The following is a 24,717-nucleotide window of genomic DNA, read 5'->3' as shown; positions in this document are numbered from 1 at the left end:
TGATCTACCTTCTAATACATTTTCTTTGACCCCTTCCACTCTCCTTTATTAATCTCTAGCTACCACAGTTATAATAGACTGGAATTGTTCCAAATCAAAACCTCAATGAGATACCACCTCACACCAGTCAGAATGGCTAAAATTAACAAGTCGGGGAACGACAGATGTTGGCGGGGATGTGGAGAAAGGGGAACCCTCCTACACTGTTGGTGGGAATGCAAGCTGGTGCAACCACTCTGGAAAACAGTATGGAGGTTCCTCAAACAGTTGAAATTAGAGCTACCGTTCGATCCAGCAATTGCACTACTGGGTATTTACCCCAAAGATACAAATGTAGGGACCCGAAGGGGTACATGCACCCCAATGTTTATAGCAGCAATGTCCACAATAGCCAAACTGTGGAAAGAGCCAAGATGTCCATCGACAGATGAATGGATAAAGAAGATGTGGTATATATACACAATGGAATATTATGCAGCCATCAAAAGGAATGAGATCTTGCCATTTGCAACGACGTGGATGGAACTGGAGGGTGTTATGCTTAGTGAAATAAGTCAATCAGAGAAAGACATGTATCATATTACCTCACTGATATGAGGAATTCTTAATCTCAGGAACAAACTGAGTGTTACTGGAGTGGTTGGGGGTGGGAGGGATGGGGTGGCTGGGTGATAGACACTGGGGAGGGTATGTGCTACGGTGAACGCTGTGAATTGTGCAAGACTGTTGAATCACAGATCTGTACTTCTGAAACAAATAACGCAACATATTTTAAGAAAAAAGAAAAAGAAGAAGATAGGAGAGGAAGAATGAAGGGGAGTAAGTCAGAGGGGGAGACGAACCATGAGAGATGATGGACTCTGAAAAACAAACTGAGGGTTCTAGAGGGGAGGAGGGTAGGGGGATGGGTTAGCCTGGTGATGGGTATTAAAGAGGGCAGGTTCTGCGTGGAGCACTGGGTGTTATGAACAAACAATGAATCATGGAACACTACATCAAAAACAAATGATGTAATATATGGTGATTAACATAACAATAAAAAAATTTTTAAAAAAAGAAAAAAATAGACTGGAATTGTTAGCATGAGATCTAATTGGCGTTCTTAAAACATTTTTAATCTGATGGGAGTTCAGGTTGAGGAACTGAAGAGAATCTGAGTAAATGTATTTTTGGGTGTTTACAATCCTGGCTGATTAGAGATTAAAGATACACTTGGACTCATTGGATTTTTTTTTTCTTATCTTTTTAAATCTACTTCATTTTCCTGTATTACCAGCTTAAATTAGTTTTAGCCCAGTGATTTACACAGTATAGGGTACTCAATAATTGTTAGCTGAACTGAATTGAGTTCTGGCAAGCCAACCAGATACTGTAGGCTTTTGAAAGTTATTTGTTTTATATAAACAAAAGAATTACAAAGAACCACAATTTTGTCCTATAGTTCAAAATGTTACCTCTTCTAGAATCTTTGAGATATGTTTTCATTGCTTTTTCTCCTAGTATCAGTAGATGTTTCAACAATATTTTTAAACATGTATTTAAACATTTAAACAAAAATTGTATTGAAGGTTAATTTTGCTCCTCAATAGAAAAAAAACTAGAGAACAGTTTTATGATCCCAGAATCAAGTTACCAGCACACAATGTACATTAATCAAGGCCATGGATAAAAGCGGCGAGGGACCTATCCATTCTTATAACAATAAAGCAGAAATCCAAAACAAACAAAACAAAGATGACTCTTCCTATCCTTAAGGGACCAAGAGAGATTTTTCTTTCTAGGTGATAAAGTGTGAAAAAGAAACCAATCAGGAATACTGCTCGGTCCAGGAGAGAAGAGTCTGCCCTTACTTTAGGAGAGTTACACGGTGTGAGAAGGAAGGGGGACGGACATCTGCGGAAGGTGGGTAAAATCATCTTGGAAAGGATAAACTGAGTACAGAAAAGAGCTTTGTGTGCCCCAGAGGAGTTTCAGTATTCCGCGTCCATCTGGAAGCCCCAGTCATTTCGAACTATTTCCAGGTAATATGAGGGATCATTTCATTTTCGTGCGATGTTAGACAAAAACAGTCTTGGTATTGAGCAAACAGGAATGAACTTTCCTAGGCTGAGAAAACAGGCAGGGAAACCAGGTCTCTAACTGGATTGTTCAAACTGGGTGCAGCTAATCTAATCCGAGGTTGGACTGACATATATCCCGACATGGACATAAACTTAAACTGAAAAGGATCAAAACTTTTCCAACGAAAACCCTAAGTTATTCTTGTCCTAATTTGATAAAATCTAATAGAAACCAGGGGGAAAACAAAAAGAGAAGCTGCCAGAACAAATCCCCACCGGTGCTCTCCAGTTTAGCAAAGGAAACAAAGCCCAAATGAAATCTTCAGAAAAGGATTTAGAAAAGAAACTTCATGGCTTTTAACAAACTCATTGTCCGCATTTAGAGAACAACTCGTCATCCTGGAAATCAGAACCCTTCAAATGCAACAAGGACCCTTTGCTGAACGGCAAACAAAGATGTCCCAAGTACAATTAAACACCTTTGCAACAGCTGAATTAAATGGTTTAGTATGTGCCATTTTATTTATCCCTTGACACACTTTTCTCACATTTTCATACTGTCTTATCCCTGAAAAGCGGTATTAATTCAACAGGAACGAGAGCCAAATAGCTCACCCTATGGCAGGATAAGTAACCATTTGTTCTTTTTCAAAGGCTGACCCACTGGGGAAAAAATAATTGAGAACCAACTGCTTTAAAGCAACTTAATTTGAGTGGGTGAGTTTTTGTTTTTTTTTTTAACTGCCGGATTTTATTTTGTAATTTCTGGGGTAAGTTTCTAATAAAATAATAAAACGCTTCTCAAAATGGCACATAGAGAATAGAATCAGCAGCTGTTAGGGATAAAAAAGCAAAAGAATTAAAAAGAATAATGAAATCTATTCTAATGATGGATTTCTCTGTAAAATGCCAAGGAATGGAGAATGAGAAAGTCTCTATCCTGATTTTTAAGGCAAGTAAGAAATATGGATAATGTAGAAAAATGTAGTCAGTGAATTTTATTCAGGCCCATGTAGATATCCGTGACTATCATTCTTGGAAAATATCTGACTGAATTTGAGAAGCAAGACAGCGTAGGCAAAGGTTTTCTCTAGATGTCATTACCATAAAAATACATTTAATCCCTGAGTTTGTTCTTATTCAATCTGCCTTTTGTGAGCTGGCATCACATACCCTTAGCTGGAAGGCACCTTAAATGAAAACAAATTGAGTTAAGCTCAGTTAAGAAGTATGGATTTTAAATTCATTATAAGGTTCCCAGGAAAACAACTGTGGCTACTACTAGGGAGCAGCAAGACCCAATCACACGAGAGTTCATCTAAAATGTTGACTCCCCCAAAATTAATTAATTAATTAATTAATTAATTAAAATCTTGACTCCAGCAGTCCTCCCCTGTAGTAGGAGTTCAAAAGCAATTACCTTAGACATGAGAATCCCTAGTTTACGTTTTCACTTAAACACAGAGCAATGCGTTATTACAATGTGTATTATCCAAGAATGTCCTCTCCTGCCTGAGTTCACTGAGGAAGCTTTGCAATCTCCTTCTATCCAGGAATTTCTCCTTCCCTTTCTATGGGTTATTGCTAACAGTTTTACGGCACTTGGCTCCAGATTGATTCTTTTGATCTGTCACTCGGCTCATTAAAATCTTTTGATCATTCCTTAATTCCTTAGCGAATAAATTCTAAATTCTTAGCCTAACATTCTAGGTCATTCATAGTTTGGCTCCAATCTAATTTTCCTGACTCATCTCCCATGACTTCCCTATTCATATCCTACTTTTCTAGCAAACTGGAAATCTACAATTCCCCAGTTAAGTTTCACTCAAAAAAAAGTTTCACTTTTTTCTGCATTCCCATGCTATGTATCCTCTGGAATGGCCAATCCTCCACATCTCCCTCGCATTTATAAAAATCCCAGCATCCAGCACGATGTACATGGTGGGCATTCAGTAGACATCTGTTAAAATAAGACATACTCCATTCAAATGCCCCCCTTCCTAAAGAGAAATAGATATAATCTCTTCTGGTTCTAGTCTCCCACAATACTTTATTGGATTTTTTTTCTTATTGTTATTAGAAAATGATATACAATACTCATAAAACATTTTTCCAAGCAGTACTCAAAATTAAAAGTTAATCTTAACTTCCCTCAAACCTCCCATTTTCCTTTCCCAGAGACAACATGTTAATTAACAGTTTCCTGTGCATCCGTCTAGATAGATTAAATATAAAGAACATAAGTTCTAAAAGGGCAAGGATTTGTTTGGGTTGGTCACTGGGTCATTAGCTTCTAGAATACTATCTCACAAGTAGGAGGCACTCAGTCAGTATTTGTTGAATGAATGTATGTAAATGTAAACTAAATGAATATACATGATAGCTTCATTTTTTAAGTTGGTAATTCAAAAAGCAGAGATTTAGTTATACTACTTAAAGTTAAAAAGCATCTGCTAAGCTATAAGAAATATTTTAAAAGGAAATCATAACCCTTCCAAATTACCAGAAAGTAAGAAGAAAAAATCTGGCCAATAAAAGAACAAAATAGATACCTATGTGCTGATATGGATATATTCTTAATTGAAAAAAAAGGAAGTTGTAAAATAGTATGTTGACCCCTATTTTATCTGTATTTTTTTTTAAAGATTTTATTTTTAAGTAATTTCTACACCCAACATGGGGCTCGAACTTACAGCCCTGAGGTAAAGACTCACGTGCTCTACCGACTGAGCCAGCCAGGTGCCCCTCTATTTGTATTTTTATTTAAGGATAGCTATATGTATGACCCAACAGCCTACTTCTACCTTATGATAATTACCACTTGCTGCTCATATACTATAGTCACGTAAGGGCGTGTGGTTTCTCTCCTACTCAATGTATGAACCTTAAACATTTATGCTTTTGTGGTTTTGCTTCCCCTTAGCACAGTACCCTGTAGATAAGAAGTACTCAATAAATATTTGCTGACTGAAAGACTTAGTATTAAGAGTATGGAGGATCAAACTGTCTTACTGTATGGAGAAGAATTTACTGACAACAGTTACTAGGCCTATGCCTTATTCTAGTCCTTGTTGTAATAACCCCTGGACGCTTTCTTTCTTTGGTAAATAAACTGCCTTGAGCAAAAGGGCAGGTACTACAGTGAGACCTTGTTGCCATTCCTTCAAATAACACTGCCAACTCACGGTCCGCTGGGACAGAAACGGTAAGGATAACTAAATTCGAAAAATAACGCAACACGTTTTAGCCATGTGTCCCAACAGCCATCTCAAAGAATCTTAATCAAGCTGCTATCAAATAGAAAGGGAACTAAAAATAATAAGGCCACCTCTTTTATTGTTTCTAATGGAGATGATAACAAACAGAAATAAAGGAAGAAACAAAGTAAGGGAATAAAAGCACACAGGCATGCACAATCAAAATAAGAAAAGCCTAAAATATTTGAAGAATAAACAGGAAAAGGTGTGTCACTGAACTACAAAAGGGGAAACTATTAACTAACAGCAAAAGCAGGGGGACAACTTACTACACATTTCCTTGCAACCAACCATAAGCAAACAAACAAGCCAGCAAGAACGAAAAATAAATAGTACCAAGACTGAGATCTCGCTTCTCGACTGAGAAGAGCTGAGTTTAGAAGGTAACTCCTGACTAACAAAACTCATAAGCACAGCATGCAACCATATCTCAATCTGAACACTTTTTTTTAAAAGATTTATTTATTTGAGAGAGAGAGAGAAAATGGAGGGAGGGACAGAATTTCAGGCAGACTCCCCACTGAGCGCGGAGCCCAACAATCCCTCCACCCATGAGATTATGACCTGAGCCGAAAACAGGAGTCAGACGCTTAACCCACTGAGCCACCCAGGCGCCCCCTCAACACTCTTTTACGTCAATATTCTCCCCTGGAGAATCTGTGCTGGCACTACAGAAAAACAGCACTCCCCCGTCAGACTCAGCATTGCAGGACTAAAATCACACCCTGCTTCCCTCCCTCTCCCCTCACCTGTCCTCACCAGAGTTTCCACCTCACAGATTTAACACCACCATCCTTCATCACCCCCAAGTACAGCCTACCGCACATCCGGCCAAATTTGCTCCCATGTAGCTCTGGTACCCTCTTCTTCCCATACCACCAGGCTCCCCTTGCTCTCCTACCCCCATCTGCCATCAGCCCCGGCCTGTTCCTCCCATGGCCAGCCAGGTCTGCTCTGCTCCCTTCAATCCATTCCCAGCTTCAGCCAGTAGATCTAACCTTCTTCCCCTTTCCACCTTGATGGCTTATCTCAATAAAACTGTTCCCAAAAAATATGAGAGAATATCTGTGAGATTATTTGATTAACATGTGCCTTCTCATTAGCCTACTGGCTCCATGAGAGCCTGGGTCTGATTTTGCTCCTCATTTTGCCTGCACCTCTACCACATGTGGTAGGAATTCAGAAAATGTTTGTTGAATGAATAGTTAAATGGCTGCGGGAGAAGGGAGTGGGGTTTTGTGGCTATATTTCCCCAGTCAATGTAGAGATTTAAATACTGAATTTATTGGGGAAATATGTGACATACAACAAATGACTTCTACTTTGGGCCTTAGCGTGTGGAATCCAGCCTCTTCGTGTTGCCACACGAGCAAACCACACCCTGTGCAACACCTGAGATTCTCACACTGAGGCTTTTGTTTCCAGCCTCCCTGGAACATAGCTCCTGGCTCTCTGCATAAGAGAGTATTTCTAGCACATGCAAATGAGCCCACAATACAGATAAAATACCTAGAATTTGGGGTGCTATTTGCTCTCCTCTTTCTCACCCTCTTCTGACTCTCTCTGAGTTGCTCAATAAATATTTGTGGAATGAATAAATCAAAGAAATGACTCCATTTCTTATCTTGAAACTTCTGATGCTATTTACTACTCTCTCCTTCTTGAAACATTCTCCTTCTTTGGTTTCCATGATATCACACTCACCTGGTTTTCTTCCTACTTCTAGTGACATCCCTTCCCAGACTCTGTTATAAGCTTGTTTTGCTTTTTCTATCTCTGTAATGTTCTCTTTTTCTAGATATTTTCATCTACTCCATAGGAACAAATTACTATTTATATACTAATGACTTCCAAATCTTTCTCATCAGCCCAGGTATCTGCTTCTCTTGAGCTTCGTGGGTATCCCCACTTAGTTAGTCCATAGACACTTCAAACTCAACATTGCCAGAAGGGAGTTGTCATCTCTAACCAACGCCCTCGCCCACTAACAGTGTTCTCCTGCATTTTTTTTCAGTGAATGGTTCCATCATCCACTCTTCTGCCCAAGAATAAATATGAATCATCTTTAATATTTCCCTCACCTCCCTCTCCCATACCCAGTCAATCAAAAAGGCCTAATGATTACTTCAATAAAGCTAAAAATAAGATAAAATTTAAGAATTTAAAACCCTGAAAATTTTACCGATTAGATATCTCTTGATACCTATCTCTCTCCATCCTCACAGGTACCTCCTATATCGGGACACCATTATCTCTCAGCTGACCTGCCGTAACAGACTTGAACTGGTCATTCTGTCTCCACATTCACTCCCCTAAGACCACACCCCACACTGCAGCCTGGTGATTTCTAAAACCAGTTCTGAATATGTCTCCACTCACAATCCTTCTATCACTTCTCCTTGGTCTTTGGAAACAACTCAAACCCCTATACATTCCCATGACCTTTTATAGCCTCATCTCTTACATTCTCCTTCAAACTGTAATCCTTGGTCTCCCTGAGCATCCATTTCTTTGAACGTGCCACGTTCAGCGCCACCTTCTGCCTTTAATATGCTGCTACCACCGCCTGGAGTGCTCTCCTCATCTCCACCCTGTTCATGTGCTAATATACTTTAGGTCTAAACTTAGAAATCACTCCCTCTGGGAAGCCTTCCCTGACCCCCAAGACTGGTAGGTGCCCCTACTCTGCAATTCCAGAGTACCATGTCTTCTCTCTCCTACAGCACACCCATATCATCCTGTATTAGTCTATGCACTTGTTGTCTCCCTGTACTCAAAAGGTACATTGTAGGACAGCACATTCTATGTGTCATCCCGTGTATTCAGTACAGTGTCTTGTACACCACAGGCGTTCAAAAGCACTTGTCAAATAATGAATGAACAAATAAATGAATTGGGATCTAAGGATAAATTAACCTATACTTAGAAAAACAAATAATGGAGTAGTATCTCTTACCTTAAAAAATTCCTACGTTTCGCTTCAACAAGGACGGTATCTCCGCTACCCTTCGCAGCAAAATTTCTTCAAAGTGTTGATTAAGTCATTGTTTCTACTTCCACCACCTCTAGTCTGTCCTCCACCCACTCCCATCAGGCTCTGTCTCCACCACCTGAGTCGTGGCTAACCCTGTTAAAGCCACCAACTAACTCTATGAGGCCAATCCACGGGCCATGTCTCTTCAATACAGTTGACATTACCCCCCCTTTTTTTTTAAGATTTTATTTATTTATTTGAGAGAGAGTGAGAGAGCAAGAACGGGGGGAGGGGCAGAGGGAGAGGGACAAGCAGACTCCCCAGTGAGCAAGGAGCCTGACGCAGGGCTCGATCCCAGGACCCTGAGATCATGACCGCAGCCAAAGGCAGACACTTAACCTACTGAGCCACCAGGCACCCCTCCCCACTTCTGGAAATATCTTCATCTAGAAGTTTCCATGCCATTACACTGACCTGGTTTGCCTTCTTTGGCCTTAGCTACTCCCTCTCAGTGTCCCTTGCTTTTCTTCCTCTTCTGCTTTACCTCTAAACACTGAAAGATCCGGGATGCCTGGGTGGCTTAGTTGGTTAAACATCTGCCTTCGGCTCAGATCATGATCCCAGAGTCCTGGGATCGAGTCCCACATCGGGCTCCCCGCTCAGCGGGAAGCCTGCTTCTCCCTCTACCTGCTGCTCCCCTGCTTGTGCTCTCTCTCTGGCAAATACATAAATAAAATCTTAAAAAAAAAAAAAAAAAAAAACACTGAAAGATCCAAAAGGTCTGCTCTAGCTACACATTCCATGGGTGATCTCTTCCAGGCCATGGTTTTAATTGCAAATATACCAGCCACATACTGATGGCTCCCAAATCTATACCCCTCCCTAGAACTCTGGATCCTCACATCTAACTGTCTACTTGACATGTACATTTGGGTATCAAATGAGCATCTCATATCTATCATGGCAAAAAGAAACTCTTGATCTCCCCAATACTTGTCAATCAGTCTTCCTCATTGCAATAAATTACATAACCAACTACTCAATTGCTCAAAGCAAAATTTAGAAGTTATCCTTGATCTCTCTTACTACTCAACTCCATACATCCCAACATTCACAAGTATCCTTAAAAACAAAACAAAACAAAAAAACTATGATTCTTTATCCCATTCCTATCACCCTACTACTATCCAACCGACTCTGATAGTTCACCTGGACAACAAAAGCATCCCAACCGGCTTTGCTGCTTCCCCTCCCACCTCTCAGATAATCCCCTCTCCACCCAGCAGCCAGAGTGATATTTTGGAAAATGTGAATCAGATCACGTTACTCCCCTAACTAAAACCGTCCTCACGCACCTTCCCTTAGAGCTGACGAACCCCTGCCTGATCCAGCTCTGCCTTGCCTTGCTGTCCAATACCATCCCATGCCCACCACATTCCAGCCATGCCAGGCTCCCTGAATTCACCAAGCTTGTTTCTACCTTTGGGCTTTTCCTTTAGTACTGCCTCAGCCTGAAATGCTCTTCCCTTGTTCTTTGCTTGGCAGCTCCTTTGTGTTATAATCATTCCTTAAATGTCTCTTCCTCAAAGACCTTCACTGACCACCTGATCTAAAGAACGCAGGAAATCATCACATAAACCCATTTTTAATCCTCTCCATAGCACCTTTCATGGGCTGATATTTTTCTTCATTATTTATTCTTTGTCTCTCTAATAACTGAAATACAAGCATATGTGGGCATATGAAGCTTGTTGGAGTTGTTCACCTCAGTATTCTCTTAACCCAAAATAGTGCCTGATAACAGTGTAGGGTCTCAGGAGATACACACTACATGAAAGTATCAATGAACAGGTTCACCTGTACTCAGAAAAACCATAACTGTGTGATGAATTGCTAAGTGTGGATCCACCTATACTTTTGAAACATTTTGTTCTGAAGACATCAAACCATGCTAGAAGTTCTCCATGTAAACATTCAGACTGAAGCAGACAGAGACACACAGCAGAACTAGTCCTCACTATTAATAATCCTGCTTAACTGAAGACAGGGCCAACAATGACAATGTTTTGGAAAGATCTTAAATGTTATTCAAATTTGATAAAGGCTGTTTGTGTTCTGATTTGAGCCAGGTGCCTTTCATCTTATAACATTTAGCTACTGATGCAATTGGTAGATCCTGAGCAACAAAGACGGAAAAGACCAAGGCATGACCAATGAGTGCTGCTCCAGCCTGGGGGCAGAGAGCAAGCGTGCGCGGCCATTCTTCTGCCATTTTCTCTCTATGCTCATTCAACATGCATCACCGCACAGACTGTCAATGACTAGGAGAGATTATTGACCCAGAATCTCATGTCTCTCCTCCAAAAAAACACACATTTAGAACTCTGAACATTTCACTTCTCTGATAAATCATTCCTATCCCTTTATGTACTATTTTTAAATGATTCTAAAAATACCTGGTGGTAGTAACCTTCAGTTCTCACACATATATTGAGAACAACAAATGCAATTATCTTTTATCAAAATTCCCCTGAATGTTTTAGAAAAACACAGCCATCAGAGAAATTGTAATCATCAACGCTGAAATCAGATGGGAGAGGTAATCTCTTGAAGATGCACATTTAGAATAACCTCTAATTTTTAAAGTGTAAAATCACGCACTAACCCCATCAAATGGTTATAAATTAATATCTTCTATTGACTTCTTACTTTCCCATTTTCAAGAGGAAATTATTTCAAGTTTTATTTTTCCTAATATACTACTTCAAGCTCTGAATGATTCTACTCCCTCCTGAAACACACACATACACAAAAGCTTAGAAAACTCCTGTATCTCCCATGGGGCTAATTAAAAAGGATTCTGATTTCTATAAGGAATGAATGAGATCTTTGTTAACCTACTTTAACAGGACTCTAAATGACCCTGGATTTATCTTGCCCTAGTTTTCAAAATGTAACTGACCCAGAATAAAGTAAGCTTATCCCCACACTCTTGGCAAAAACAAAACCAAAGTTCCCAGAGGCCAAAACTGTATATATACAATCTAAGAAAAAAAAATTTATTTTCTCTCTTAAAGAGACTATACAGTGCAAATACTACTGCTTGCAGAGCTATTTTATTCTTCGCTTAATTGGAACATTTTAAGATTATAAAGCTTTACAATATCAAGGCAAGTAATCTTCCAGGAAAACACAGCAAAGGACATCATCAGGTACTACGATATCAGGAACTTTCTGGAAGCTTCTGTGTTGGGACAGTACAGCACCGAGAGTCGGGGAAGAACCATGATTTGATTATTTTCTCTGGGTATAACAATCACCTAATCCCTAAAAAAGACCCCAGAGATGATTTGCTTTCATTCCTAATAACTAAGCGGTAGGAACTGATTAGGGAAGCAGAAATACTGCCTGATAGTACATGTCCTTACCTTACTCTTCATTCATCATTTCCATCAAAATTCCACATTGGGGATCTGGCTGTAAAAGGGTGGAAATTCTACCCAGAAGCCTTTTATTAATCCCATTCCTCTTTCTCAGACTTTACATGGTTTCATTTACTCACCGCCATAAAGTAAACAGAATTTCAGAAACACAAAAGTAAACCACCACAGAGCCTGCGAACACCATAAATACACCTCACTGCCTCATGTCTGAAGAGATCCATGTTTCCATCCTCTCTCACTGGTTTTCCTGAACACTGAACCCTTCTTCTATTTCAGGGTGTTTTATATTTTTTTATATTGGAAATGACCACTCATTTATTCATTACACAGTTGTTTACCAAAAGCCTGAAATATGTCAGAAACGTCACTGGCAATAAAGATGCAGGAGTATCCTACGCAGGGCACCTCATACACACTTGGAGGAACTAAGAAGGCTTATTAAAGCAAGCAATGTCCAAGAATGAGCAGAAACTCTAGGATGAAAAAACAATCATAAGAGGTTCAGCAAGAAGACAACTAACTCCGGGGAAGTTCTTAAGAAAATGTTTGATTTTTACAGTGAGAGGGATAGATAACTCAACTTGCAGATAGTATTATATAGAAAACACATTCATTCTTCACCTCCCTACACCTGAAATGTGAAAAGATACTCCAGACAGCATATTCAGTCATATTTTGGTCAAGTTTTACGTTGGATCCAAAATTAGGAGCAAGAAGGACTTCGTTACATAAGAATGATTAAATCTGGGGCACCTGGGTGGCTCAGTAGTTAAGCGTCTGCCTTCGGCTCAGGTCATGATCCTGGGGTCCTGGGATCAAGCCCCGCATCAGGCTCCCTGCTCAATGAAGAGCCTGCTTCTCCCTCTCCCACTCCCCCTGCTTGTGTTCCCTCTCTCGCTCTCTCTCTCTGTCAAATAAACAAATAAAATCTTTAAAAATTAAAAAAAAAACAATGATTAAATCTGCATCCCAGCTCATTTTCCTACTTTCACATGATATCAACAAGCGGAAGCCCAGCTGCACCACATGCTTCTCGAAGGTGCTCAATCTATTCACGTTTTTGTCCCCGTAACAACAAGCCTACCACACATGGTCGGCGCTCAGGGTTTACTGAGCAACTGAATAAAATTAAACATTACATCACATTATTATGTTCATTATCTAGCCCACTGAACATGAATAATGTCTAAAAATATCACATAAATTGAAAGCCTCCTTTAGATGGATACTCGGTAAATAATAAATAAAGTTCAATGGAGTAATAACCTAACCACAGGGACCCGTGTTTCACTATCAAGCCCTACCAAGTAATGTCTATCCAGAAGGCATAGAGGGATTTTTAATCTTTTAAAATATATCATCTGGACAATAACACTAAATCAAACATATGAGCATTGTTTGAAATGACACAGGAACTGGGCTGAAGGTGATTTTATACAGGTTTTAACCATCCATCAGCGTTTTGGCAGGACTGCATGCAAGTTAACTCCTCGTGCGGTGGCAAACATAATCGATACACACTCCTTCCTAGTTCTTTGTCTAATTAATGATAACGTTCTGTATTCAAATGCTATTTTTCTAAAGCACTGGCCTCCCTCATTGCTAAAAGCACTTTGCTCTTGTTACATAAATTTATCATACCCTTTTGTGGCCAACAAAGTATTCTATTCACACGTTCTAAAGAAATAACTGAAATCTGAAATATATAAAGAAAGTGTCCAAAACAGTTCAAGAATGCCGTCGCTGCTGTTCACAATAGCACAGGGTGAAGTCAGCCTCGTCCGGCAGTTTCACTCATTGCTAATTTGACTTTTAAATGGGTCCTCTACCTGTGTCGTGCTTTCACTCTTCCCATGACATGAAGTTCTCAAGAGTTTCCTTGTAAGCAGTATATTTTATCTACAACAATGTACCTTAAGCACATCAACAGAAAATAATATCCCGTGGCCTTCTTATTTGATGCTATTAAATATTTAGTGAGAAACACTAAACAGAAAGAGTTAATAACGTGGACATTGACAGCTGTACTGTTATCACCCCAAGCAGCTCAGCTTCTAGACCCTGGAGCCTCTCTACTAGGATCCATATTCAGTAGTTTCAGAATCCCGCTGAGCCCTCCACCCTGACAGTTTTCACATTTGTCCCTACTTTCAGATTCACCGCTTACCTCCGATCCAGGCAAATGTTACCCAACACCCAGATGTGTGCAAACCTTTCCAACTGGCTTCTCCTACTCCACTCTCTGGCCCACTTCAAGTCTCCCTACACCCCCAAAGCCAGACTGACCTCCTAAAGTACAATGTTGACCTCCAACCATACTCCCACTCTCACGACCCGGTAGCTACCCACTGCCTAAAGGCAGAAATCCCCAAACTTCCTGAGTCTGAATGCAGCTCCCTCAGGGTCTCAGTCGCAGAAATATTACTGAAGAAATTCCTAGTTTGGTCTCAAATTAAACTGAACGGCAAAGAAGGCCCCTTCCAACTTGAAAATTCTGTGATACTCATCCAACTTCACCCGTTACTGCTTCCACCATCATAGCTATCCAATACCCTGAAGAATTGTTCCCTCAACACACCTTTCCCCGCCTGAAGAGCTCGGCACCGGTGTTTCATACAAAATATGTATTTACTACTTTCTTAGGATAAAAATGAAAGAAAGCACCTGTTATTTTGCCAGATAACAAAGCCAATGGAAAGATTTAAAGAAATTCTATAATGGACCCTTTGGTAAAGCAAATAATTGTCAAATTATTAAACATAATAAAATTATGTTTATTATTTTCATAGCCTGAACTTTCATATATCACTTTATTTAAAATGTGGACCATCTGTAGTAGTATAATATGCACTAAACTAAGATAAATTCCATTCTTACATTAAGCTGCTCAAAGTCACCAATGCCATTTCTTTCCCTTCCCAACAATCCAAACATTTCAACACTATGCTCCTTACTAGACTGAGAACATAAATATCTCCCTACAGTAAGGGCCTTCAAAATTCCCTTCATCCCCTTCATAAGGACATTTTCTCAAAGATCACACAAAAGATGAACAAAAAGATACATGAAGTTGCTTGTTTGCTGTCCTGCTTTATGAATCTCAGCAAAGAACTGCCTGATTTCCTGGGCCTGATTCATTGTAGGCCCTGCACACATGGAAATCTGTTTCTGCTTTCATAGCATATCAACGATGACTCACTACATTTCAATGCAGACATCTTAATTTTTTCTTGACTATATTATTCCAAGTCAGGGTATGGCATAATTGTCTTATCTTAGATATGTTTGGCTAAAATAAAGTAGGCGTTATAAGTTAAATAGGGCTCTGTCTCTAAAAAAATGTTCTGAAATTGGAAGGAAAAAACTTCCTTACGAGTGGTGACCTGAGCCTCTCATATTACATAAAATCTCTTTTTTCTCATATTACTCCAAGGATCATTAAGCACATGTGAATTTTGTGAAATACAGGTCTGATAACATAGTGTACAAAGCCAAATGCTTTTAAGACTATTGCCAACAGCCTGCCATTCAGGAGTAGCTAAGTTACATAATATCATCTATCAATTTTTTGTCCAAATAGCTAATAATCCTGGTATGAAACCAAAGTTACCTTCAGAAATATATATAAGTTCCTTCTTCCCTCCCTCCGTCCCTTCCTTCCCCACTCTTTCTTCCTTTCTTTCTCTCCTGCTTTCTTCAACTCAGGCTCAAAGAATTATAAATCTGCTAATAATAATATAGAACTTAACCTTGAGAAATCTATTCATTTCACAGTTAAGCCATCATTCTATAGTCATGGTTGACATCCCTGAGTGTACCTGGCTAATGTGAGCAGCACTCACCTGGTGTAAATCTGACCACAGTACAGTATTGGCTTTCCACCCCTCCCCCCACAGAGTGATGCGTCCAGCACCATGTTCCCCTAAATGGGTTATAAAGAAAAATCATTCACATTGGTAGTGCATGTATATCACATTCCCACTGCCACACAGTCCATATTCATCTCTTACTGTAAAGCAGATTGTATTAACTTAGTATAATTCGAAACATGCTATAAGAAACCACTCGTTTCTCAGTAACTTGCTAATTGTTTTAAGCTACTTACAAACCTGAGATCATTAATGTTACTTGAGGATGCCAATCCATCCCATGGATTAAGATTTAAGTAGACTTTCCAAAGAGAGTGTTAGGGAAATTCCTTTTTCAAATTGTTCTTCGAATGTGTCTACATGTGTTGACATGTGAGGGGGATGGTGCAGTGGAAAGAAAACTGTCCTCCAGGTCACACCCCGGCTCTGCTGCTCACTAGCTGTGGGACTCTGGGAGATTAGTTCCGTCTTCCTGAGCCACAGCTTCATTCTCCGTACCTCCAAGATAAAGATATCTATCTGAGGACTGAATGAGATCATGTGCCTAAGAGTGTTATGTAAGCTAGAGCCTGTGACATAAAAGTCCTGGAGTGCACTGCAGTGGGGAAGAAAACATTATGAAATATAATTATAATTATAATACCATAATCCTACAATATAAACTTACAATACTGTAAGTGCTAAAATAAGTACTTTGGGAGAAGAGACGGGAGTGTGAATCTCAGCCAGAGAGAGAGCAGGGCTCAGGAGGAGGCTGAGTCTGGCTGACTTTGGGATGGGTAAGGGATGGATGAGGGATAGGCAAGCTGGACTTCTTCCAGGGGGAGGAGGACACAGGGGGTGGCGGGGGACTGCCGGGGGACAGCCTGAACCAAAGCACACAGGCAGGGGCGGTATGGGCCCTCGGGCAGCTGTACAGCTAGACCACAGGGTGATGATGGGGGTGAGGCGGGAGAAGGGGACAGAGAAAAAGGAGCACCAGCCTGTGAACCACACCAAGAAGTCCAGACTATCCTAGGATAGATAGGAAACCATTGAATAGAATTGTCAAAACAAAAAAAACAGTAAAACCAGACTCTGGTTGACAATTTTTTTCTATACACTAAGCAGTTTCTACTCTAGCTGGGTGCTCCTAGACAAGAAACCTTTTGGGACAAAGATTTTGACTGTAAATATTCAAAAAGAAGTTACAATGCATTTATTAAACTCCTACTCTGTGTCAGGTACTGAGCTAGGCCCTTTGCATGCATTTATGCATTATTGTTCATCTTCAAAACGTAGGTGCAACATAGGCATTACCACCCATATTTGAAATATGAGCAAACTGTGACTCAAAACAGATAGTCTTTTGTCCAAGTTCAAAGAACTAGTAAGTGCCAGAGCCAGCAATAGAAATTAGGTTTATCTTACTATTTATTGATGCACCTCTGCCTGATATGTTTTAGGTCATATGAGTTATTACTCACATGCAACCAAAACTTCAGAGGAAAAACAAGAACATCAGGGCTTCTTTTTCCCACAGTTAAATGAAACAATTTTAATGTAATTTTATTTTATTTTAAGTACTAGTAAACATACAGCGTTATATTAGTTTCAGGTGTACAACACAGAGACTCAGCACTTCCGTGCATCACCCAGTGCTCATCACCACAAGTGCCCTTCTTAATCCCCCTCGTCTATTCTACCCATCTCCTCACCCAGTTAAGTGAAAATTTAATTCCAGTTGCTTATGGGTATTATATGACACTATAAAAAATGTACTTACTGAAATTTTTTAAAATTCTTACCTCAAGTACTACTTCAACATATTACATGTTTCTTAGTCTATACAAATTACATGATATTTATTTTTAAAAGCCCGATTCATGGTGGCGCCTGGGTGGCTCAGTCATTGAGCATCTGCCTTCGGCTCGAGTCATGATCCCAGGGTCCTGGGATCGAGCCCCGCGTCGGGCTCCCTGCTCTGCGGGAAGCCTGCTTCTCCCCCTCCCACTCTCCCTGCTTGTGTTCCCTCTCTCGCTGTGTCTCTCTCTGTCAAATAAATAAATAAAATCTTTAAAAAAAAAAAAAAGCCCGATACATGTAGGTGTAGCCTATTGCAATAGCTCTTGACCCCAAAGTCAAGAAGCTAACCATCCAAAACATATTTTTAATTAAAAAGAAAGTATCAGAAAAGAAAGTCATTTTGGGATCTTTGTCATGAATGACACAAATACAAGGAATGGACAGCATGGCAACTGTAGTTAGTAACACTGTATAGTGTACTTGAAAATTGCTAATCTAAAAAGTTCTCATCATAGGGGGCGCCTGGGTGGCTCAGTTGGTTAAGCGACTGCCTTCAGCTCAGGTCATGATCCTGGAGTCCCGGGATCGAGTCCCGCATCGGGCTCCCTGCTCAGCAGGGAGTCTGCTTCTCCCTCTGACTCTCTTCCCTCTCGTGCTCTCTCTCTCTCTCATTCTCTCTCTCAAAAAAATAAATAAAATCTATAAAAAAAAAATTTAAAAAAAAAAAAAGTTCTCATCATAAGAAAACAAAATCTATAATTATGCATGGTAATGGATATTAAACAGACTTAGTGTGGTGATCATTTCACAGTATATACAAATATTAAATCATTATGTTGTATACCTGAAACTAATAAGATGTTGTGTGTCAATTACACCTCAATAAAAAATAAAGTGAAAAAAAAATAAAAATAAATGACTCAAAATCTATGGCTTCTAAGTAACATTCTAAAATGTTGTATAAAACTGTACATTATCTTGGGGCACCTGGGTGGCTCAGTCAGTTAAGCGTCCAGCTCTTTTTTTTTTTTAAGATTTTATTTATTTATTTGAGATAGAGAGAGAGAGAAACAGCATGAGAGGGGAAAGGGTCAGAGGGAGAAGCAGGCTCCCCACTGAGCCAGGAGCCTGATGTGGGACTCGATCCCAGGACTCCGGGATCATGACCTGAGCCGAAGGCAGTCGCTTAACCAACTGAGGCGCCCAAGCGTCCAACTCTTGATTTCAGCTCAGGTCATGATCTCAGGGCCCTGGGATCGAGCCCCATGTCAGGCTTTGCACTCAGCATGAGGTCTGCTTATCCTTCCTTCCTCTGCTCCTCCCCTGCTCTCTTTTTCTCTCTCTCTCTCTCAAATAAATAATAAAAACTGTACATAATCTTAAAGATTACTTTAAAATACACAGTCTCATAAAATATTTCAAAGGCTTACCATGGCCTTATTTCTTTTATACTAGCTAACTTTACTCAACTTCAAAATTTGCTTTATCAATAAAGGTGAAAAATCTAATGAATTTTCAAAGTACAAAACAAATATTGTTAAACTCCACAAGAAGCACTTAAAAAAAAAATACAGACAGTGCTGAGTCTGCATAAATGCACACAGAATTCACAGGATTGAAGGGTCATTCACTTACGATCATACTACCGTTCTTTTCTTTTTGTGCAAAATAAGGATGTACATTTAAAAGAGGCTATGCAGGGCGCCTGGGTGGCTTAGTTGGTTAATCGACTGCCTTCGGCTCAGGTCATGATCCTGGAGTCCCTGGATCGAGTCCCGTATCGGGCTCCCTGCTCAGCGGGGAGTCTGCTTCTCCCTGTGACCCTCTTCCCTCTTGTGCTCTCTATCTCTCATTCTCTCTCTCTCAAATAAATAAATAAATCTTTAAAATAAATAAATAAACAAATAAATAAAAGAGGCTATGCAAAAAGATGCAAAATAAGTGCAAACAATTCCAAGCAAACCATGGTTAACTGTCTTCACTACAAATAAAATACATACACTCAGAGTGAGAAACCGTGATACCAAATTCCTTGCAGGTATTTCTTACTTTCTTAGAGAGCTGAGGTAGCAATAAAGACATTTACATATACTGAAAGGTTCTACAATTGGAAAACTAAAAAGAGAGACAGAGAGCAGTAGATGGAAAGATGGGGGTAAGGTTTCCACAGTTACTATGGGTGTTACCCCCACCCAATCTCAGTTACCTTGCAGTGAAATATGGCGATCATCGATGCCCAAGGAAACCTGTTCATCCTCGGTGGGAGGCAGAGGACTTGATGCCATCCTTTGACTCAACGGAGATTATATCATATCATATCATATCCATCTCAGTTAAAGAAGTGAACTAAAAGTAAAAGGGAGAAATGCTCATTAGTGACTGCAAGTCTGCATTTCTAGTAAACATGCTTTGCCAGAGAGCAACAACAAACGAAAACCACCCTTCAACAGAAGCAGTTTTCTAGTGAGTGTTTCCGTAGTTCCTGAGGAACAAAGTGACTACGCCTTCTTTTTTGAATCATAATCAAGATTTTGCCCTGTGACCTATCCAAGTTGCTGGAAAGACTCCCAACGAGCTAGCACTGTGGATTCTACTCTGGTGGGGAAAAGGAAAGCTACCCAGTGAGAAGCCATAACTTGCTTTTAGAGGAAGGAGAGTTGACACAAACTAACATCTTCAGCCTTTGTGTGCATTTTATTGTTCACTTCAACCTGCAAGAATTTTCTTTATAACTTTTTATTTAACTTAGTTCCTTTTTGCTCCATAAATGTTGCCATTCACTGGAAACAGTAACTGAGCTTGCATAGCTTGCAAAGTGAAACTAAAAAAAAGTATATCAAAAAGAATGTTTGGATGAGGTTATCTATTATATTGAATTATTTTCCCAAGCACTTACTTTTCCACACATTTCTCTCTCAACCCCCACTTTGACTCTTAAAGAATGCTTCCATTCCATAAGAGTTAATTCTTGCTGTGCAACTCTATTGCTTCATATATGTGTTTGCCACTGTTAGTATCCTGAAGGCTGAAAAACTTGACTTTTCCCACACAGATGATGACTTTCTTATCAAAATAAACCTAACCAAGTATATAAAAATATAAAATGTATTAGGGAGGGGCACCTGGGTGGCTCAGTCGTTAAGCGTCTGCCTTCGACTTGTGTCATGATCCCAGCGTCCTGGGATCGAGTCCTGCATCGGGCTCCCTGCTCCGCGGGAAGCCTGCTTCTCCCTCTCCCACTCCCCCTGCTTGTGTTCCCTCTCTCACTGTCTCCCTCTCTCTCTGTCAAATAAATAAATAAAATCTTTAAAAAAATAAAATAAAATGTATTAGGGAATGAATAGAAGAATGGACAAATGTACAGATACCTGATCGAGCAAGTAGAGCAAAACATTAGTGGTAGAATCTGTGTGTTGAGAATATTATGGGTGTTCACTGTAAAAGCCTTTGCCTTTCCTGTATATTAGAAATTCTCTATAATAAGGTATTGGGAGGGAGACAACTAAAAATAAACCTGAGCCCAACAGATACAATCAATCATATCCAACAGACCATTTTATGCAAAGAATAAAAATCACCCAACAGTTAATGCTAGAGTCAGACTTCAAAAATCTTTCGGGCCTTGAGTGAAGAGGTTGTGGCGTTGGCGGGGTTCCAGGCATTTCCTGATCGAGGTTGTTTGTAATGACCAGCTAAGGAGTGAGGGGCCCATCAAGTGCAACACTGATGAAAAAATGGAGGACCTTAAGAAGCTGATCACAGGCCAAAATGGCACCCATTAGAAGAAGATCATCCTGAAGAAGTGGTACACGATTTTTAAGGACAACATGTCTCTGGGGGAACTATGAAATCTAGGATGGAATGAACCTGGAGCTGTAATGCCAATGAGGAGAATTCCTTCCCCTGCCCTGTCTGGCTCTCTCCTCTTCTCCCATCCTCACCCCCACACTGGTATGGATGCTTGTTTTTAAAAACTCATGTTAATAAAATCTTAGAAGTTGCAAACAAAACAAAACAAAACAAAACTTTCAATTCTGTCTTCCCCACTCTGTTTATCATCCAAAACTCCTTTGTTATCTCTTCCATGGATCACTGTTGTTAAAGATTTTACCTACCAAATAAACTGTTTGTTAGTTAATAATTAATTTGTCTTATCCTTGGAATTAAGATGAATCAGAGCCTGCCTGATTTAACAGTGTTACTATACTGAGTTGATAATACTAACCAAAATGAAAATGCTGTTCAAGTGAGCCTGTGCAGCCTGATGATTGATAAAGCTACAAATGTTCTCACCTTTTGATGTATTGAGGACCTCTACTACCCCTTCCCATACCCAAGGGCTCCTGAACCCAAAGTGAAGACAAAACACTTCTTCATGATAACAGGAGAAAAACTGAATTCCTGAATGAATTTCCTAAGGGCATCCACTATTCCATGCCAGGACTATATTTTTAAAGGGAGGATAATAGCAATGGCAGCAAATACTTATATAGCACTTACTATACATAGGCACTGTTCTGAGCATTTTGCATATACAACCTCATTTAATCTTTATAACAACTGTAAGAGTTGGGTACTCTAATTATCCCCATATTTGAAAAACCAAAACAAAATGTCACATACAGTTGTCTATGGACACATAGCTAATAAATGATGAAACAAAGATTTGAATCCAGGTAGTTTGGGCTTCAGAGTCTACGCTCTTAACCAATACATGCTGGTACCTCATAGAGCTAGCTAAAACTGCCATATTTTATTTACTCTTTTTGTCATTCATTTGTTCAACAAGTGTTTAAACAGGATAGCTCCTGCTCTCAAGGAATCAATCTTTTTTTTTTCTTTTTTTTTTAGAGATAGAGAGAATGCACATGCCAACAGGGCCGGGGTAGGGCAGAGCAGGAGAGAATCTTAAGCAGGCTCCATGCTTTGCACAGAGCCCAATACAGGGCTCATCCCCACAACCCTGAGATCATGACCCGAGCTGAAATCAAGACTCAGTCGCCCAACAGAGCCACCCAGGTGCCCCAAGGAATTCAATTTTCTGAGAATGACAAATGAACACAATACTGAGTGAAATCCTCTAATAAATGTATGTAGAAGGTGCTGTGGAAGCAAAGGAGAAGGCACGCCCCACACTTGAAGCCGGAGAGAGATGGGACTGTCAGGAGAGCACTTATTATAAAACAGCATTTCACTCCAAATGATCCCATTAGCATTATTCAAATAATACCTGGAATTTAATAAGAATGTCTCTGAGACATCACTCATTGCCATTCACTATTCATCAAATATAAGGTATTAAATGGAGAGGGAAGACTTTAAAATAAAAACAGAACAATAGAGAACAAATTGCTAACCAGAGAAGCAACTGTTTCCGTGCTAAACTGGTAGGTGAGATTCACAACATTGTAAATTAAAGCTGAAGAAAAAGAATGTATTAGTGAAAGAAGTGTAGACCTTAAAATAACCACAGCTGACCCCTGAACATGGGTTTGAACTGCGCAGGTCCACTTGTACAAAGATATTTTACAGTGCTAAAAATACATTTTCTCTTCTTTATGATTTTCTTAACATTTCCTTTTCTATAGCTCACTTTTGATTAAAAGAATATAGTATGTAATACATATAACATACGAAATATGTGTTAATTGACTGTTACCAGTAAGGCTTCAATAGTAGGCTATTAGTAGTTAAGTTTGGGGAGAGTCAAAAGTTATATATGGATTTTCAACTGTGTGTGTGGTGAGGGGAGGGGGATCAGTGCCTCTCACCCCCATGATGTTCAAGGGTTAACTGTATTTGCCCAAGAGGTTTCTGTTTTTAACAGGGAAAATTTATTAGCAAGCAAGTCAATAAAATATAGTAATTTTTTATTTACTGAAGAATTTCTTAGAGCTTCTAAAATATGTCCATCAAAAGTAAAACTAAACTGGGGCGCCTGGGTGGCTCAGTCTGTTAAGCGTCTGCGTTCGGCTCAGGTCATGACCCCAGGGTCCTGGGATGGAGTCCCGCGTTGGGCTCCTTGCTCAGCGGTGAGTCTGCTTCTCCCTCCGCCTGCCGCTCCCCCTGCTTGTGCTCTCAAGACAGATAAATAAATAAAATCTTAAAAAAAAGTAAAACTAAACTTTAAAGACTGAATCAGTTGGAAGTGTTAGATTATTAACCCAAATATTGTCTTAGTACCATTATTTCTCAGAACGTGCTGCCAAAGTCATAAGACCCTGACTGAAGACAATTTATGATGATATTTCCAACACAACTGGTTTTGGTGAGAAACAGTCAACATCTCCAGAGAGGAATTTACTTGCTAAATAGGGCCCATGAAAAACTGGAACAAAGTAGAAAAAAAGCTTTGAGAGATTTCTCGGGAGATTTCTCGGGGTCTGAATAGAGAAGCTAGAAAGGGTGTGGAAAAGGAAGGCAGAAAGAGGAACAAGGGCGTGTCCCGGGCTCACAGAGTCACCAGGGTCTAGCAACCAAACTGCCCAAGGCCATCTCATCTGTGTTCCAACTTCCCGGTGCAGAGAGCATTCTTCCCAGTGCAGAAAGAATCAGCACAGAAGAGCCCTTTCCAGGGGCTCCTCAGAGCCTGACTTTTCCTTTTCAAATAAAAGTTACACAAACGAAAATAATGGACCATCTTCAGGCACCTAACCAAAGACTGGGTAAAGAATTAATGTAGTGGCATTGGGCGCCTGGGTGGCTCAGGTGGTTGGGCGACTGTCTTCGGCTCAGGTCACCATCCTGGAGTCCCGGGATCGAGTCCCACATCGGGCTCCCTGCTCAGCAGGGAGTCTGCTTCTCCCTCTGACCCTCTTCCCTCTCGTGCTTTCTATCTCTCATTCTCTCTCTCTCAAATAAATAAATAAAATCTTAAAAAAAAAAGAATGTAGTGGCATTAAAGATTCTAAATCAAGTGGAATGGTGTGGAATTGTGTTTTTAAAATTCATATAAATCAATAGGCACACTTTTATAAATGGCATAGCTATTTTAAAATGACTGTGGTTTGCTTAGGCAATAAATCTTAATATTCTTCTCGTGTCTCTGAAACCTCAAACACTAGAGAATTTCCATTTTTTAAAGAAATGTTGAGGGGCTCCTGGGTGGCTCAGTCCGTTAAAATTCTGCCTTTGGCTCAGGTCATGATCCCAGGGTCCTGGGATGGAGCCCCATGTCACTCAGCGGGGAGTCTGTTTCCCCCTCTCCCTGCTTGTGTGCCCACACTCTGTCTCAAATAAATAAATAAAATCTTAAAGAGAGAAAGAAAGAAAGAAAGAAAGAAAGAAAGAAAGAAAGAAAGAAAGAAAGAGAAAGAAAGAAAGAAAGAA

At 39.9% G+C, this 24,717-nt stretch overlaps 1 protein-coding gene and 1 pseudogene across 3 annotated transcripts in view; one reads left to right on the top strand and one right to left on the bottom strand.

Moving 5' to 3' along the window:
- The window catches only part of SYNE2 (spectrin repeat containing nuclear envelope protein 2), a 314,602-nt gene that overhangs the window by 242,688 nt on the left and 47,197 nt on the right, over positions 1 to 24,717 (bottom strand). For all 3 annotated transcript variants that reach the window (XM_073895326.1, XM_073895325.1, XM_073895327.1), the window contains exon 2: positions 19,595 to 19,734. In XM_073895326.1, the coding sequence (XP_073751427.1) occupies positions 19,595 to 19,673 (79 nt within the window). In that variant the 5' untranslated portion in view covers positions 19,674 to 19,734. The remainder of the gene's footprint in view (positions 1 to 19,594; positions 19,735 to 24,717) is intronic.
- On the top strand, positions 19,793 to 21,267 carry LOC112821888 (ubiquitin-like protein 5 pseudogene; annotated as a pseudogene).

Source organism: Callorhinus ursinus, unplaced genomic scaffold (assembly GCF_003265705.2).
Source record: "Callorhinus ursinus isolate GAN/ISIS: 27379988/994484 unplaced genomic scaffold, GSC_fseal_2.0 scaffold8, whole genome shotgun sequence".
Taxonomy (NCBI): Eukaryota; Metazoa; Chordata; class Mammalia; order Carnivora; family Otariidae; genus Callorhinus; species Callorhinus ursinus.
The sequence above is the reverse complement of the archived record's forward strand: the minus strand, read 5'-3'. Positions and strand labels throughout refer to the sequence as shown.